We start from the raw sequence: 14,828 nt of genomic DNA, 5'->3' as shown, positions 1-14,828 counted from the left end.
TCCTGTCCTACCAGCCTGTGTACCCTGGCTAGTCATATCGCCATACCTACTACATAATAGAAAAATTATCTCATTACAAAAACAACACTCAAAGGTATATTTATGAAAGTATTGTGTTCCTTAAGTTATTGTCTATGTTTCTAATTAGTAATAAATATGAATAAATATATAAAATAATATAAAAAAGGTAGACAATGTCCCATTTTAAAGTGAAAGCAAGGAAGCTGTGGTGGGATGTTGATCCTCATATAAACCAGTTCTGCATTTATTCTATGCATCAGGCTTTCCTGGGATCTCATGTACTGAGTTTGTATGAGTACCTCATTCATAACAGCAGAAATATGCTCATCTTCAAAGTTTTCACACCAAAATAAATAATCAAAAGTAGCCTAAGCTTCAGCTGTTTTTCCTAGAACCCTTGCAGGATTCTTTCTATCTTCAAAGATTTGTTAAACCCATTTTGACACTAAAGTGTCGGTTTATTTTTCTTTTCCCCAAAACCAGCAGCTATGAGTACAGAAAAGTTGAATAAAAGTCTAAGTTCTGGCTACAGGGAGAGTAAAAGTCAGTAAGCAAACACCCTGTGATGACTTTTGACAGCGACTTCTTCCCCATCAGCTCATCTTTCCAACTACCTCTTTCTTCCAAACAGTTTAGTCTCTCGCTAATCTCCTACAGGCAGCAAGTGTTTCCCTGTCTAATTTCCATCTTGCGAGCCAGTGAATCGCCTCTCTTCACAACATATCTTTCAGTTGCCTTTAAAAAATGAATTCTTTACAGCAGCCTCTCGCAAAACCGGCTTCGCAGGTGGCTGCAGCTGGGAGAAGTGCCGCCTCGCTAAAGCTTTGAACCTGAAAAGCGGATGGGCATTAGTTGAGCTGCTGGTGGAAGCACGGGGGGATGCTGCTGCTCCGGGATGCCCCTGGCCCGCGGCGGCGGCGGGGACCCGCACCCTCGCCCGCCCGCATCCCCGCATCCCCGTCCGCTGCCCGCCGGGCTCCCGCCGCCGGCTTGTGCTCCCTGAGCTCCCACCTCCCCCGGCCCGCGACAGAAATCAGGGGAGAGGGGGGTGAGGAAAGACTCCTCATGCCCCTTCCTAAAAGCATCACGAGCTTCCAGGGATGCTGCAGTGGGATAAGGGGACGGGACTCCCGAGGAGGTTCCCAGGGAAGCGGTCTGGGTGTTCGGTGAGTTTGGATGGCTTCGGCTGGTGGAGAGGAGGTTTACTCTGGAAAGGCGATTGTTTTTCCCTAATCCTCAATTATGAAGATTTAAAAATAGTATTAAAGGGGCAATCTGTTCTGCAACTTCTCGGAAGAAATAATTGTTGATTTAGATAAGCACTGATCCCTTCAGTGTTTGATGAAGACGTTAATTTATGGCTGTCTAGCAGTTTATGGCTGTCATTAGATTTTCAGCTTTGTCTCTCTTCGAAATGTATCTTTATTTTTTTATTTTAATCCGAGACAATTACGTAAGAAAACGGTTATGTTTGATCTAAAATACATCATTTTCCTATAGCATTTCAAATTATTCACAGATCATAGTTCTTATATGTGCATATATGAATTTAAAAATACAGCAGTAAAGTGCTTGAAACAGACCATAAATTTGCTTCCTATTTTATTACACGTCTCTGAATCAGGTTGAGAGGACAAGGGCAACTAGGGGCTTGGGGAAGGATTTAACCCTTCCCGAGGCTGGAGAACGAGCCGAACCTGACCAAATTCCCCTCCGGAGCGCTTCGGGGGCGGGTGTGGGCGGGCTGGGTGACACCGAGCTGATGAGTGACCAGGGGTAAATGGGGCTGGCTGCAGCTCTGTGCTCGTTTAGCAGATGTCCTCTCCGCGACGTGGAGGGCTGCTAGGAGCCCCCGGGTGGGGCTGGGGGCCGGGGCAGCCGTGCCGCCTCCCGCTCCCGGCTCCTTTGCCCCTGCTCCGGCGGGATGGCAGCGCAGGAGCGGGCACGATCGGCTTAACCCCTGCGGCGCCTGCCTAAGCCGTGCGCAAGGCTGCGGGGAGAGCCTGCCCTGCGCCCTCCTTGGGCTCCGCTAGAGCCGCAGCTTTCCCCGGCGGGCGGCAGCGACCCCGCGGAGCGGGGCCCAGAGCGACTTCCCCAAAGTTTTGTCCCGCTCCGACAAGGAGCTCTCCCGCTGTTTGCTTAGAGCCTCAGGATCAGTCCGGCCTGTGCGCAGCAGCGGTGCGATCAGAGTTACAAATGATCCTGGAGAGAGTCGCGGAGTCCCGGCTCGTTTGTTTTACCCCCCAACATCCTCCCACCACCACCACCACCAAAAAAAAAAAAAAAAAAAAAAAGTGTTAATTGCTGTAAAGTTTCCGAGCACGTGGATAATTTACTTTGACTGCTGAGTTTTAATTAAAAGCAAACTTATTTATGTTTCTGATGTTTATATTACGCGATTTAATTACGTTTAGAGGCAGCGTCGCACTTTTTTCCCCCTTCCACCCTAAATCACATTTTCATTAAAGGTTTTAATAAGAAAACTCACTTGACCACTATTCATTATCTAGTCCCCTCCATGCACACAAGTTCACTTACCCATTCATTTATTCACTTACTCATTCCAGCAGATCCGCTGCAACTGCTGCTAGCAGGGATGTGAACACTCATAATTATTTGTCAAAGTCTGGAAAGTGTATTATCCCTTCTTCTAGTGGTAATTAGTTACCATAGCATCTAATACGTAAATGTGCCCAGAGCACACCATTAACAGTTAAGCGGAGGATTCAATTTAACACATGATTATATCTTTCATAAGTCATTACATTAGGAAAGCCAATGTCACTCATGCTGGGACAATCTAGGCTCCGAGCCGGGGTAAGGGGCCGGGGAAGGGAGCCAGGCTGGGCGGCGGGGGCAGAGGGAGCTCCGGGTGAGGCTGAGGGAGATCCCGCTTCGGTGGGGCGATTGGAAACGGGGAAGAAGCTCTTTTGAAAGGGTACATGTTCATTTCTGGCTAAGTGATCTGTCAAGCTTTAAGGCGGGCGGGGGAGCCTCTCTCCTCCCCCCAGCCCGGCACACATTACGCTTGCATTGGCAAGACCCGCTCAGGGACTGGCCCAGTGGCTTCGTGCCGCTTCCCAGGGAGGATGCCCGGCGCAGCGCGCCAGGAGAGTGGGGCCAGGAGTGGTAGCACCTCTACCTGGCACGGACCCCTCGCCCCCTCCGAAGCAATCGAAGAGGAAGCAGGAGAGCCCAAAGTCGGGCGGCAGCGGTAGCCAGGAATGACAAAGATTTTCATCCCGCTGTCCCGTCGCTCCGAGGCAGAGGCAGGCGAGGGAGCGGCGAGCGGACAGCCCGCTCCGTGTGCCACAGACCTCGCTCCCAGAGCCGGCCGGGAGCGCTCCAGGCCCGGCCCGCACACCTCGGACCCTGCCTCCGGGAGCCGGGAAGCAGGGCGTGGGCCTCCCGCAGCCCCTTGCCCTCTCCCCACCTTAGGTCCCGGCCGCTCCAGGAGTTTGCTGGGACCTGGCTTATTTTCCCCCACCCCACGGCCGGGCAAAGCGGAGCAGCGGCCGCGCCTTCCAAGGGAGCCTCTCCGGGAAGGAAGCCCGCTCGGTAGCCAGAGACATTAGGCAGTAAATATTGCAGCAAATGTGTCCTGCGATGTTATATGCACGAACACACACTCACACAGACACACACACAGGCACGCACCACGCCAAGCTGGTGGCGGTGGTTAATTCCTAATCAGAATGATGGACAGCAGAGACAGAACAATACAAACTAATGGCTGTGTTGCTGATCACTTTACCCCTTGATTAAAGACACCCAATTATGGCGCAGAACAGTGTCGTAATTATGTTCCTTAATCACATCCAGGAGGTTTAATTGCCTTAACGATGTGTTTCATTAAATGAATTTAGGTATTATAGTCGACAGTTTTCATACACAGTTGTTTTCAAATTAACATAATATTAGACATCGTCATGGAAATTGTTTTAATAATCATAATTAGACGCACCCAGCCTTTGTCTAGTAAATGCTGAGAGACGCTTCTCCTTGCGCCTGGGGGCTGATCTGCCCACCCTCTCTGGGCTGCCTTCCCACAGCTCCGTGGCACTTTACAGTTATGTTTCCTGAAAAGTTACAGGTTCTGGTTAATCTTTTTTGATGGGAAGTGGAGCAGAAAATATTTATACCCTTCCCCCGCCTGTGGTGCTGCCGTTGGGAGAGGCGGCTCCGCGGACGCCCGGCGCCGGCCCGAGGGGAGGGGGGTCCGCAGGAGCGGGACCCCCGGCCCGGGCTTAGCGCCGAGCAGACAGCCTGGGGGGGCTGCCCGCACCCCCTGCCCCCGGGCTCGGGGCAGGGCGGAGGGTCCGCGAGGGGAGGGGCTGCCCCAAACCTCGGCGGGCTGGGAGGAGGCGGGGCGGCGGTGCTGCGGGGTACCCCGCGGCGCAGGCAGCCCCAGGGCTCGGGCAGGGCAGGGCAGGGCCCGGCGCTGCCCCACGGCTGCCGCCTGCCACGGGAGCGGGAGAAACGCAGAACTTCTCCCTTCCCTGCCTGGGACACCCCGAGCCGGGAGCCCCCAGTACCCTTACTGGGGCGCGCTCAGAGCAGGGCAAAGGAAAGAAAACTACCCACCCCCAGCATCCACCTCCTTTAATCTGGGTGGATATGCTTAACAAAGCACAGCGTAATACAAGCGTTTGTTCAAAATATTTTAATAAAGATTCTTTCCGACATAGATACACATACAAACGATCGTACATTGCTGTCATAATCTGATTGACCTATTTAATATATATCACTCTTTACACATCCGTGACCTGCCAACAGATCCATCATGGCTCCTATTTTGCCATCCAACCTGACAGTCCGAATTTGTATTATCTGCAAGTAGTGGAAAAAAGCAGGACTCGTTTTTGAAAAGAAAAAAAAAAAGGGAAAAAAAATTCTTGATTTACAAATGGCAGAGAGACAGCCACCCAGCCATGCAAACTCAAACTGAAGGCTCACTTTGGGTAAATAGCTACTTCTTGCTTTTCATCTCTCATTTTTCTTAAAAAAAAAAATCAAAACCCACCCCCCACATCCCCTGAAAAAGGAAGAGAAGAATTCCACGCGTTCTGTAAATTAGCCTAAAGTATTTAAAGTATTTCAACTTAAATAATTATCCACAGTCAGAATAATTTACATACACATTAAAAGCGGTTTAAATTATACCTTCGAAAACACAGCGCCTGGGAAAACATTGGCTTGGCAAGTGTTCTTGTAGCAGCTATTGCTCTGATGCCTTGTAAAAGTAAATAGTTATTACCTGTTATAATGCAAAGAATACCCTTTCAAAAATCAGTTGGTTGAGCAATTAAGAATACACTTTTCCTGTAATTTTTGGACTGAAGCAATTTATTAAAGCTCAATTTAAATACAGGGATGATGCAACTTAAAATCCAGATGACCTTTCATAAACCTAAGCAGCTCGGATACATCAACATTTCTGGCTATATGTTGTTGGCAAATAAATGTTTTAAACACTTGGCACACAGTTTAAGTTAATCCATAAACAGAATTTTAGAAGCATTTAAAGTAACTGCACGTAAGACCCATGACCTTAACACAAGATAAATATTGTTGGCGTGGAAGGGTCATTTTAAAGAATAACAAATAAATAGCATGTCTTGTTTATACATCATTGCAAAGTGGAAAGAAACAAGGTGCACATAAATATTTCTTTTAAAAATGCGATACTTTCAGCGACACGGAGTAAGGGTTTTGATCGGTTATTTTTTGTCTTTTTTTTAACTCTCTCGATTTTTTAAATCACTCTCACCAAACTTTGCGCATTTTCACAGGATCAAAGTTTAGAGACGATAAAAAATACAAAGTCTTCCATAGCAGTGGTCCAGTCTCTTTGTTTCTGCGAGTCACTTAAATAATAAGTTTACATTTCAAGTTTGTTCGTTTCCTGGCTCAGAATAATAATAATAATAATACTGCTAATAATTAATTAAAAAAAAAAAATCTATGTTCAAGTGCCCTCTCTGATTTGTCCCCGGCGACAGCCCCGGCTCCCAGCCCGGCCTGCTATTTCCCGGCCTCTCCTTTGTCCGGCCGCGCAGCGAGCCCCCCCGGCGCCCCCCGGGCCGGGCCTTTCCTTGCTGCCCGCGGCACCCCCGGCCCCGCGCCCCCTCCCCGCCGCCGCACGCACGCTGCCTCCCGTCGCGGTCCCGTCTCGGCGGCACCCGAGGAGAAGAGCGAGGCGAGGCGAGGCCAGTCCGGGCAGAGGGTGGCGGGGGCCGGGCAGCGGTCAGTCCCTCCGCCGCCTCCGCGCCCCCCGGCCCGGGACCGCAGCGCCGGCTGTCGCCGCTCCCCGGGGCCGCGGCGGCGGCGGGGGGCGGCCACGGCGGCGGCGCTTAAGGCTTCTCCGTGCACTGTTTGCAGAGGCTGGAGGAGACGCTGTTGAAGATGGCACATTTCTCCGGGCAGGAGGTGGCGGGGGGCAGCCCGGCGCTGAAGGGGTAACCGGCCGCCTGCTCGTAGGCGCCGAGGGCGGGGTGCAGCGCCGCCGCCGCCGCCGCCGCGGCGGAGCTGGGCAGGGAGGCGGCCGAGATGGCCTGGCCCTGGTTGAGATAAGCCACCAAGCGCCGCATCTCCTCCAGGGCCTGCGCCTGCATCAGGATGTAGTTCTTGGCCAGGAGGAGCGTGGCGATCTTGGAGAGCTTCCGCACCGAGGGACTGTGCGCGTAGGGGATGACCGCCCGCAGCTCGTCCAGCGCGTCGTTCAGGTCGTGCATCCGCCGCCGCTCCCGCGCGTTGATGTTGAGCCGCAGCGCCTTCTGCTCCTTGGACTTCTTGCTGCCGCCGTGCCCGTGGCTGTTGGAGCAGCTGCCCTCGGCCGCCTTCAGCCCCCCGCCCCCCCCCTCCGCCGCCGCCCGCCGCCGGCGAGGCGACGCGCGGGTCCCCCCCGGCGCCGCGCAGCACCAGCTCGCAGCGGCCGTCGCTGTCGTCGTCGGGGCTCTGCTCGCCGCCGCTGCTCTCGGCCACCGAGCTGCGGCTGGCGCTCTCGCCGTACTTGACGCAGACGGAGCCCGGCGGCAGCGCCAGCGGGTCGCCGCCGACTCCGGGCTGCAGCAGCGCCTCGGGCTCCGACGCCTCGTAGCAGGCGAGCGGCGAGGGCTGGCGGTCGCGGGGGTGGGAAAGGTCGAGCCCCGGGGGCGAGCGGAAGGCGGACTCCATGCGCTTGGCCGAGGCGGCGAGGCTCTTGTGGAAGAGGTCCTCTTCTGCGGGCAGCCCCAGCGCCCGCTCCATCGGCGCCCCGCTCGCCTCCGCCTCCTCCGCCCCCCTCAGCTCCCGGCCCGCTCCTCCAAGGCTCCGCGCCGCGGCGGGCGGCTCCCCGGCGTCCCGCTGGCAGAAATCGTTTCCCGGCTCCCGCCGGAGCTGCGTCGTGCCCGGCTCCGCGGCTGCCCCTTCTCTGGCTCCGGCGGCGGCTCCGGCTGCGGCTCCGGCGGCTCCGGCTGCGGCTCCGGCTCGGGCGGCGGCTCCGGCTTGGGCTGCGGCTCCGGCAGCGGCTGTGGCTCGGGCTGTGGCTGTGGCTCCGGCTCGCCCTCAGCAGGCGCCGCGCTGGGGCATTGTGCGCTGCCAGCGGAGCCGCTTCCACCGTTTATCTTGCTTGGATTCACCTTCAAGAGATTTCCGGACCCATCAACCAGCAGCCGCCGCAGACGGGGGAGTCTTTTACATCATTATCTCTGAGAGTAGGTTATTATGAAGAAGACTCGCCTGTTGGGACAGAGCTTTCTACCCAATCAGGTTAACGTTTTAATTAATAGGATTAAAACGGTAACAAACAATCCCAGGCGCTATCTGGCCCTGAGTCTGAATAGTTTCTTTTCCCAGGTCTGAAGACAGGCAGCAGCTAGAGCTTTATAAGAGGCGCCTGCTCCATTATTCTCCCTGCCATCTGTATACACAGCTTAACGCATATGTTTGCAAGACGTTGTGTCCTGTTAGTAACCCAACAACTGCCTTTAGCTTGACATGTGTGGCGACTTTCACTCATCAATGAGCACACTAAAAGCCCTACTTAGATCGAAGGATGTTCTTTGCCTCCTTCAGCAAATTACAGCCCTGCACTGCAGAAAAGCCCACTTCAACACTTCTCCTTCCGAGTGCTGCCAGCAGACTTCTGCTAACTTAGCCGTGGAGTCGGGAGTGACACCCTCTCCCCCCTGCCCACCCACCCCCTGCATTTACATTAACTTATAGCTCCCTCCCACCCCCACCCGTCTTCCCGAAAAGCATCGCCTGGGAAAGAAATACATTAAATTAAAAACCCTCGGAGCAACCCCAGCCGTCGTGCCCACTCCTGCCCACCGCCAAAGTCCACCTTGCTTCCTTGGGAGGCGGGTGGTCCCCAGTCCTCCCTCTCCCCACCCCCCCCCCACCCCCCCTCCAACAAACGGAGACCAAACTACAGGGAGGTTCCCCTCCTCCTTCCCTTATCCCTTTTCAAGTAGCAGATTGCTGCTTGCGAGTGATTATCCCCCGTGTCCCTATAAAAAACATAAAGCCCCATCAGTTACCTTGAAAATGAACGGATCTGGGGAAGAGAGAGGGCGGGAAGAGAAAGGGCAAAACCCACCAAACTTTTTAAAATTTATTTTTTACTGTGACTGACCAACTCTTTGCAGGTCCGTGCCCTCCTGCCTCCCTCCAGCGAGCCCGCCTCGGCCGGAGCACCCCCGCTCCTGTCCCCAACGCCGGGATGCTGCCGCCGGTGTCAGGGCGAGGTGGCCTCGGTCATCCGGATTCTCCGACCCCCTGCTCCTCTCTCGGGGCTTCTCCTCGGAGCCGGGAACACTCTCCTCTGCACTCTTCCAAAAGCTGAAAGTGCAAAGCCGAGGGTCGGTCAGAATTTTGTCCCAGTACTCCTCTGATGCTTGAGGCGAGCAGCTCGCATTCGCCTTTCTGTTAGCACTCAGAGTATTTAGTGGCAGGTTTTCATTCTTGTGACATCAGTAAAAAACAATATTTCCCAACACTTCCAAATCATTCTTATGTGGCAGGATTACTGAAGGCTATGAAAATTTTTTGGTTTCTCTGGTTTCATTAAAAACCTTTTAATTGTGTCTTTCGGAGTTGGCCCCAGGTGTTGGACTCTTTTCATTACATTTTGCTCTAATGTGATGAAATTCTAATTCTCTCCTTACCATATGGTTAAATTTCCCCACTGAGAATTAGTTGAAAAAGGAGAAATAATCTATTAATCTCTGTAATAGATTCACAAATGAGGTTTGCCACAGAACCCGTTTTTGAATGGTAATATCAGAACAGTTGGGTGCCTTGTTTCAGGAAAGAAAGGACCAGGCGACAACAGAAAACGTTTGAATTTTCACCTGGAAAGAATGAAAAGAAGCCAAGCTGCAGATTTCAGAGTAATTGACTGAGATTTCATCTAGCGAGGACATGACTACAATACAGACCTTCCTCACCTCGTGTCTCCGGATCAGAGGCGAACATACAAGCCGAGCCCTCCGAAGAGGGAGGGTCTCACCCCCCGCCCCCAGCCCCATTTGGCTGCTGCGCTTGTCCCTGGTCGCCGTCCAAGCGCACAGTCACCGAGCGCCTCGCTCCCCTCCCCCTTTCCGAGGGATGGATGTCACCGTTAACCTCTATCATTATTAATCCAAAGGCATTTTAGGTTTATTGTTTTTCAATTAGCAACTTCATTTTCCCCGGGATCATAAACAAAGGACTTTATGTTCGCAACAGGGATTTGGGGTTTTTTTATTATTATTATTTAATCTGCTTAATATCCAACTTGTAAAACTCGTGTGGTCACTTAAGGATGACGGATACTGTTATTATAATTTGATGGCTAGTGGGAACATTTCATTCCCCTCATCTTATTTCTTCGAAGACAGAGGGCTCCGGCTTGATCTCTCCCGCTGATCTGTGGGTTCACTAGCACTTAGTTTTTTCTGCAACTTTGGGGACGACGTACACTGCCTCTCCGCTGGCGGCGGGTCCCGTTGCCCCGATCGGCGAGGGGGGCTGCCGGGCCGCGCCGTCGGGGCGGGGGAACGGGGGCACCGCGGCAGCCTCCTTTCCCCCTCGGCTGCCTTCGATTTGCGCTCTGCTCCTGAAATCTCCCTCTCCGTCTGAGCTTTTTCTGCTCTTCCCTGTTCACCGGTCAGTCTGCATGATCTGCCCCTAGATCCGCTCGTATTCTTTTTACCTGCTTCATCTCGTCTTTTCAACCACCTCTCTTTTCCTTTAATTTCTCTTCACTGTTGCCTTTCCCTCTCCACAGGGTCTGTCCCCTGTTCTTGAGACATGAATCTATCCCTTCATCTTGCCAATGTGCTCATCCGTGACTTGTCGTGCTCTAAAGATGCCAACTTTCTTACCAACTTTACCTTGTGGGAGGTGTGGGAGGGAGTTGGGAGAGCAGAGTGGAGGGGACGAAAAGAGAGCCCCTCTCGCCTTCCCTGGACCCGCCTGTTGTGATCTGCCTCTCCCCACCTCACGAAGAAGGTGGCTGTTTAATAGTCTACGGGAACTTTAGTTTGGGAGCAAGCAGAAGAATTTATAGAAGCTTTAAATGCGGCGCTTATAAAAATACCGAGGAATGGTCTTTGAGGTTTATGCACTCGTAAAACTTTTGCTGATTGCTTCTGGGAAGTTGTCAGGCATTTAACACTGCGTTTATCTTACAGCGCAATGAAAACACATCTGCCCAGCGTCTCGTTACCTGGTTTAATTGTACCGCAGCCCTCTGCCACCAGCTCCTCCACACTCGGGTCATTATTTCGGGAAAATGAGCAGCCCGGAGCCGAGCTGGGGAAGGGAGCATCCCCCAGGCTCCGCTGTGAGCGGCCGGGCTCGGGCCGTCCTGGGCGGGCCAGGAGGCAGGGGCAGGGGGACAGGGACCCTGGAAGGTCCCAGGATACAGATGAGAGCGGACAGCACCGTGATTGCTGTTTTCCTATGGCGTCTTTAGCAACATCTGCACGAGAGTTACTTTGTTTCGCTCCCCACCTGTGAGAGAAGTAAAATCCCCTTTTCCCCTTTCCCAGGGTAGGGTTTGCAGAAAAAGTTTCCGTGATGAAAGGCACTTCCCAAATTTTGCCGTCAGACGGCCAGGAGCTGAGTGCACACAGATGTCAGCCAGGTTAGTTTCTCCCTGCCTGCTCCGAGCAGAGGGACGGCGTGTGCCCGCTGCAGCCGGGCGGCCCCGCAGCAAGAGGAGGGCTTGGCATCTTCCGCAACTTTCCGGTCCTTCTTCCAGCGGCTCAGCCCGAAGCCTCTTCTTCCTCTGACTCGCCGAGCCTGGGGGAGATCACAGCCGAGCGCCGAGTGCAGCAGGGGCAGCCCCCAGGCAGGATTTGCCCGGCTTTTCCAGCAGAGTCCAGCTTTGGAGAGCGCTTTCGTTCGCCGCAGCCGCAGCTGTGTTGTCTTCTCTGCGAAGAAAACTTTATTTAAGTTCAAGGTGTAGAAGAAACCCAGTGTAAAGAAATAAAATTACCCTCCCCACTGCATCCTCTCGCGGTGCAAACACGCTCAGAGGTGCGTGTGGGCTCAGAGCAGCCCCAGCAGGCCGGTGCAATGGCCGCGGCAGGGCCCGCCGGCTCCGGGCCGGGAGCAGGCCTGGGCGGGATGAGAAGGGGCCGATGCTCCCACCCCCGGGACGCCGGCACAGCTCCCCGGTGCCGGGGGAGCGGACGTGAGTGTGCAGCCGGGCTTGGGGACTTTAGTGTGGCTGCGGAGAGGCGGCAGCACTGCCCCCGTTCGTGCTCCTTAGCGGGGCTACAAGGCCGCGTTGGTGAACTTGACCCACAGCGCAGCGAGGCTGAGGCTTCTCGCCGTGAGGCACGACACCCTGAGAGCCGGCCTGGGGTGACCGCTGGAGGCGTAAGGAGGGCTGCAGAGTGATCAAAGGCACCTCAGCATTCCCCGCGGAGACCTGCCGGGTGTCCCGGGGTCCCCTTGGGGCTCCGCGGGGACCCACGGCCCCGGCCCCGGCCCGGCCGCCGAGCTCCCGATCCAAAATCCACAGCACCATCTCCTGGGCGTCGGGAGAAGTGCACGGCCCGCCTCGGAGACGGCGGGCTGGTGGCGGAGGGAAGGGGTGAAGCCGTAGAAACTACGTGAAAATGTGAAAAGAAATCGCATTGAAACGTAAAAGACCCCTTCAGCGTTTTTCAGCATGGGCCGATAATTAATTTCCTTTGGTGTCCGTTCTGAAATTGAAACCTGTGGGCTGTCTGTGCTTGGACAGGAGTCAGGAGGCTCTCAGGGGGTGTTTTCTGTTCGATTATATAGCCATGCTAGAAAATCCATGGACTTGAAACCAATTAGGATGGAAAAGTCTGATGCTATCCCCGCTTCAGGGACAACACAGGGCACACAGGCCGTGAAAAACTCACTGAGTCATTACACTGAGGTTTGTGGAGAAAAATGGGAAGGTCCTAACATAAAGCAATGTTATCTGCTTTGGTTTGGGGAAGTTGGAGTTCCTTCCTTCCTTCCTTCCTTCCTTCCTTCCTTCCTTCCTTCCTTCCTTCCTTCCTTCCTTCCTTCCTTCCTTCCTTCCTTCCTTCCTTCCTTCCTTCCTTCCTTCCTTCCTTCCTTCCTTCCTTCCTTCCTTCCTTCCTTCCTTCCTTCCTTCCTTCCTTCCTTCCTTCCTTCCTTCCTTCCTTCCTTCCTTCCTTCCTTCCTTCCTTCCTTCCTTCCTTCCTTCCTTCCTTCCTTCCTTCCTTCCTTCCTTCCTTCCTTCCTTCCTTCCTTCCTTCCTTCCTTCCTTCCTTCCTTCCTTCCTTCCTTCCTTCCTTCCTTCCCTGCCACCCCCTCTTTTCTTCCTTTCCTTCCTCTTCTCTATTTTCTTTTCTCTCCTGCCCCCAGAGAAGCTCCTTGTGGCCCTCCAAGCCATTTTTTTTCCTCATGAACACAGTTCCCCATTCATGTGCACTTCTGCATCCCAATAAATGCCTGGCTGAGTCTCAGCAGGAGCAGGGGCCAGAGCTCTGGCCATGTACAGTTAATATTTACTCCCTGTCTGGCTTTCCCTTTTAGTCTTGACCCTATTTTCTTTGAAAACCTTCCACTGTAGGGAACGTGGCACTGAGCTTATTCTTCCCACCCTTGTCTGACTAGGCTATAGATGTCTATTTTCAGTTAATATTTCATCACCAAACACTTTCTATAGGCTTTTGCTTTTCCTTCCATGCTTCTTGAACTCCATCCAGTTCACTTTTATTGGTACTGAAAGTACTTAAATCTGAAAGCAGTAGTCGAGATGCTATCTCATCAGTATTGTATACTGAGAGAGGCATCTATCACTTCCCGGGTACGTGACATGATATCTCTGTGTCAGAAGCCCAAAAATTGCATTGGATTTTTTTTTTGGTCACACTGCTAGATTCTATTTAATTTACTGAAGCCCATACATACAAATCTATATGTTAGTAGGCATGTATATTATACCTACTGTATTCCCTTCAGTCACCACTTTGCAATTATAGGAAGAAAAAAAATACTTTTGTGTGCCTTCTTTCCATTCCTTATAAATCCATGCTGTTTACTGGTTGTGGATACATTCTCCCCTAAGTGCTTAAGATTTTTACCTTTTAATATTTTTTCCACTATATTACTGCAGACTGAAGTTAGGCTTACCAGATGGTAGATGACAGGTTCACTCTTTCTCTTCCTCTTCCCTTGCCACTTTAAAAGATCAGTAACCTTCTCCTCTTTCTTTTCAGACATCTTAGAGCTCACTAATTCTCCAAGAACACTAAAATATTGTCAGTATTTTGGATATATTCATTAGTTAATTCCCTCTTTTCCCATGTTGCACATCAGAAGGATATGCTCAGTTTCACATCTTTAGTTTTCTCTCCCTCAACCTTCCCTATGACATTCTCACAACAATCCTAACTACAAGGTTCAAGGTTGTTTTTCCTATGTTTTCTTTTTCATAAAAATTGCAATTAGTTCTTTTTAAAATTTAGAATCATCACTCCTTTTCCTCCCTTCTTTGTAGAATAACAAATCTCTTTTATTTCTAACAATTCCCTTCTTCCCCTTGTAATTAAAAGATCATTTAGAATCTATACACAGCTAAGTCATTTCTACATTGAAAAATGGAGGCACTATGACTTGAAATGCTCTTATACTCTATAAATAAGGCAATTTTATATGTTTAATGAGTTATCATGGGCATAAAATAAAAAAAATGTGTTGAAATACAGTTCAGTAAGAGTCAAAATCCATGTATTTAACAGTGAAAAATAATTTTGTTCTCAAACTCTTCCTATATTTCAAGTATTTCTGAAGTAAAGTATAAGCTCATTTCCCATTATATCCCTCTAGTTGCCATGATAAGTAACAAGAAAGAACAAAGAATTTCCTTCCTGGATTACTTTGCTAAATTCATACTTTAATCTCTTGGTAGACGATGTTTTTCAAACACACTCAGATGTCTGATTGTCAGCTTTATGTCTCAGCAAGTATTCCCAGCAATTCAGGTACAGTAAAGTATCTACCTCTAGCAAGGCTCTGTGTACTATATAACTTTTATAGTCATTATAAAAAGTAATTTATTGAAAAAACTTAAACCTTTTCCAACTCAGCTGACTTTTGATTTAAAGGTGTGTGATCCTGGTTATGGTAATCAGGTGTGGTAGGTGCTTTTTTCAGAATTAGGTTTGCTGTTTATGTCACAAAGTTTAGAAGCTCTGAGAGTAACATCCTCTAAAACATAGCATGTTCAAAGAAACAGAGATATCAGCTCATGTTTCACTGTTACAGTGCCTGGAATTGCACATAATACAAGGTAGGAGAACTTTTCCCATTTTTAGATTCAC

At 51.4% G+C, this 14,828-nt stretch overlaps 2 protein-coding genes across 2 annotated transcripts in view; both read right to left on the bottom strand.

The window, feature by feature from the left end:
* Positions 1-14,828, bottom strand: part of LOC135279943 (uncharacterized) — a 218,512-nt gene that overhangs the window by 128,014 nt on the left and 75,670 nt on the right. The window lies entirely within an intron of this gene.
* On the bottom strand, positions 6,225-8,201 carry BHLHE22 (basic helix-loop-helix family member e22). The gene is given in 2 exon segments (XM_064387522.1): positions 6,225-6,885; positions 6,887-8,201. Coding segments are annotated over 2 exon segments (894 nt in total). The 5' UTR covers positions 7,273-8,201; the 3' UTR covers positions 6,225-6,377.

This window comes from Passer domesticus, chromosome 1 (assembly GCF_036417665.1).
Source record: "Passer domesticus isolate bPasDom1 chromosome 1, bPasDom1.hap1, whole genome shotgun sequence".
Classification (NCBI taxonomy): Eukaryota; Metazoa; Chordata; class Aves; order Passeriformes; family Passeridae; genus Passer; species Passer domesticus.
This window is presented reverse-complemented; position numbering and strand designations above follow the sequence as displayed.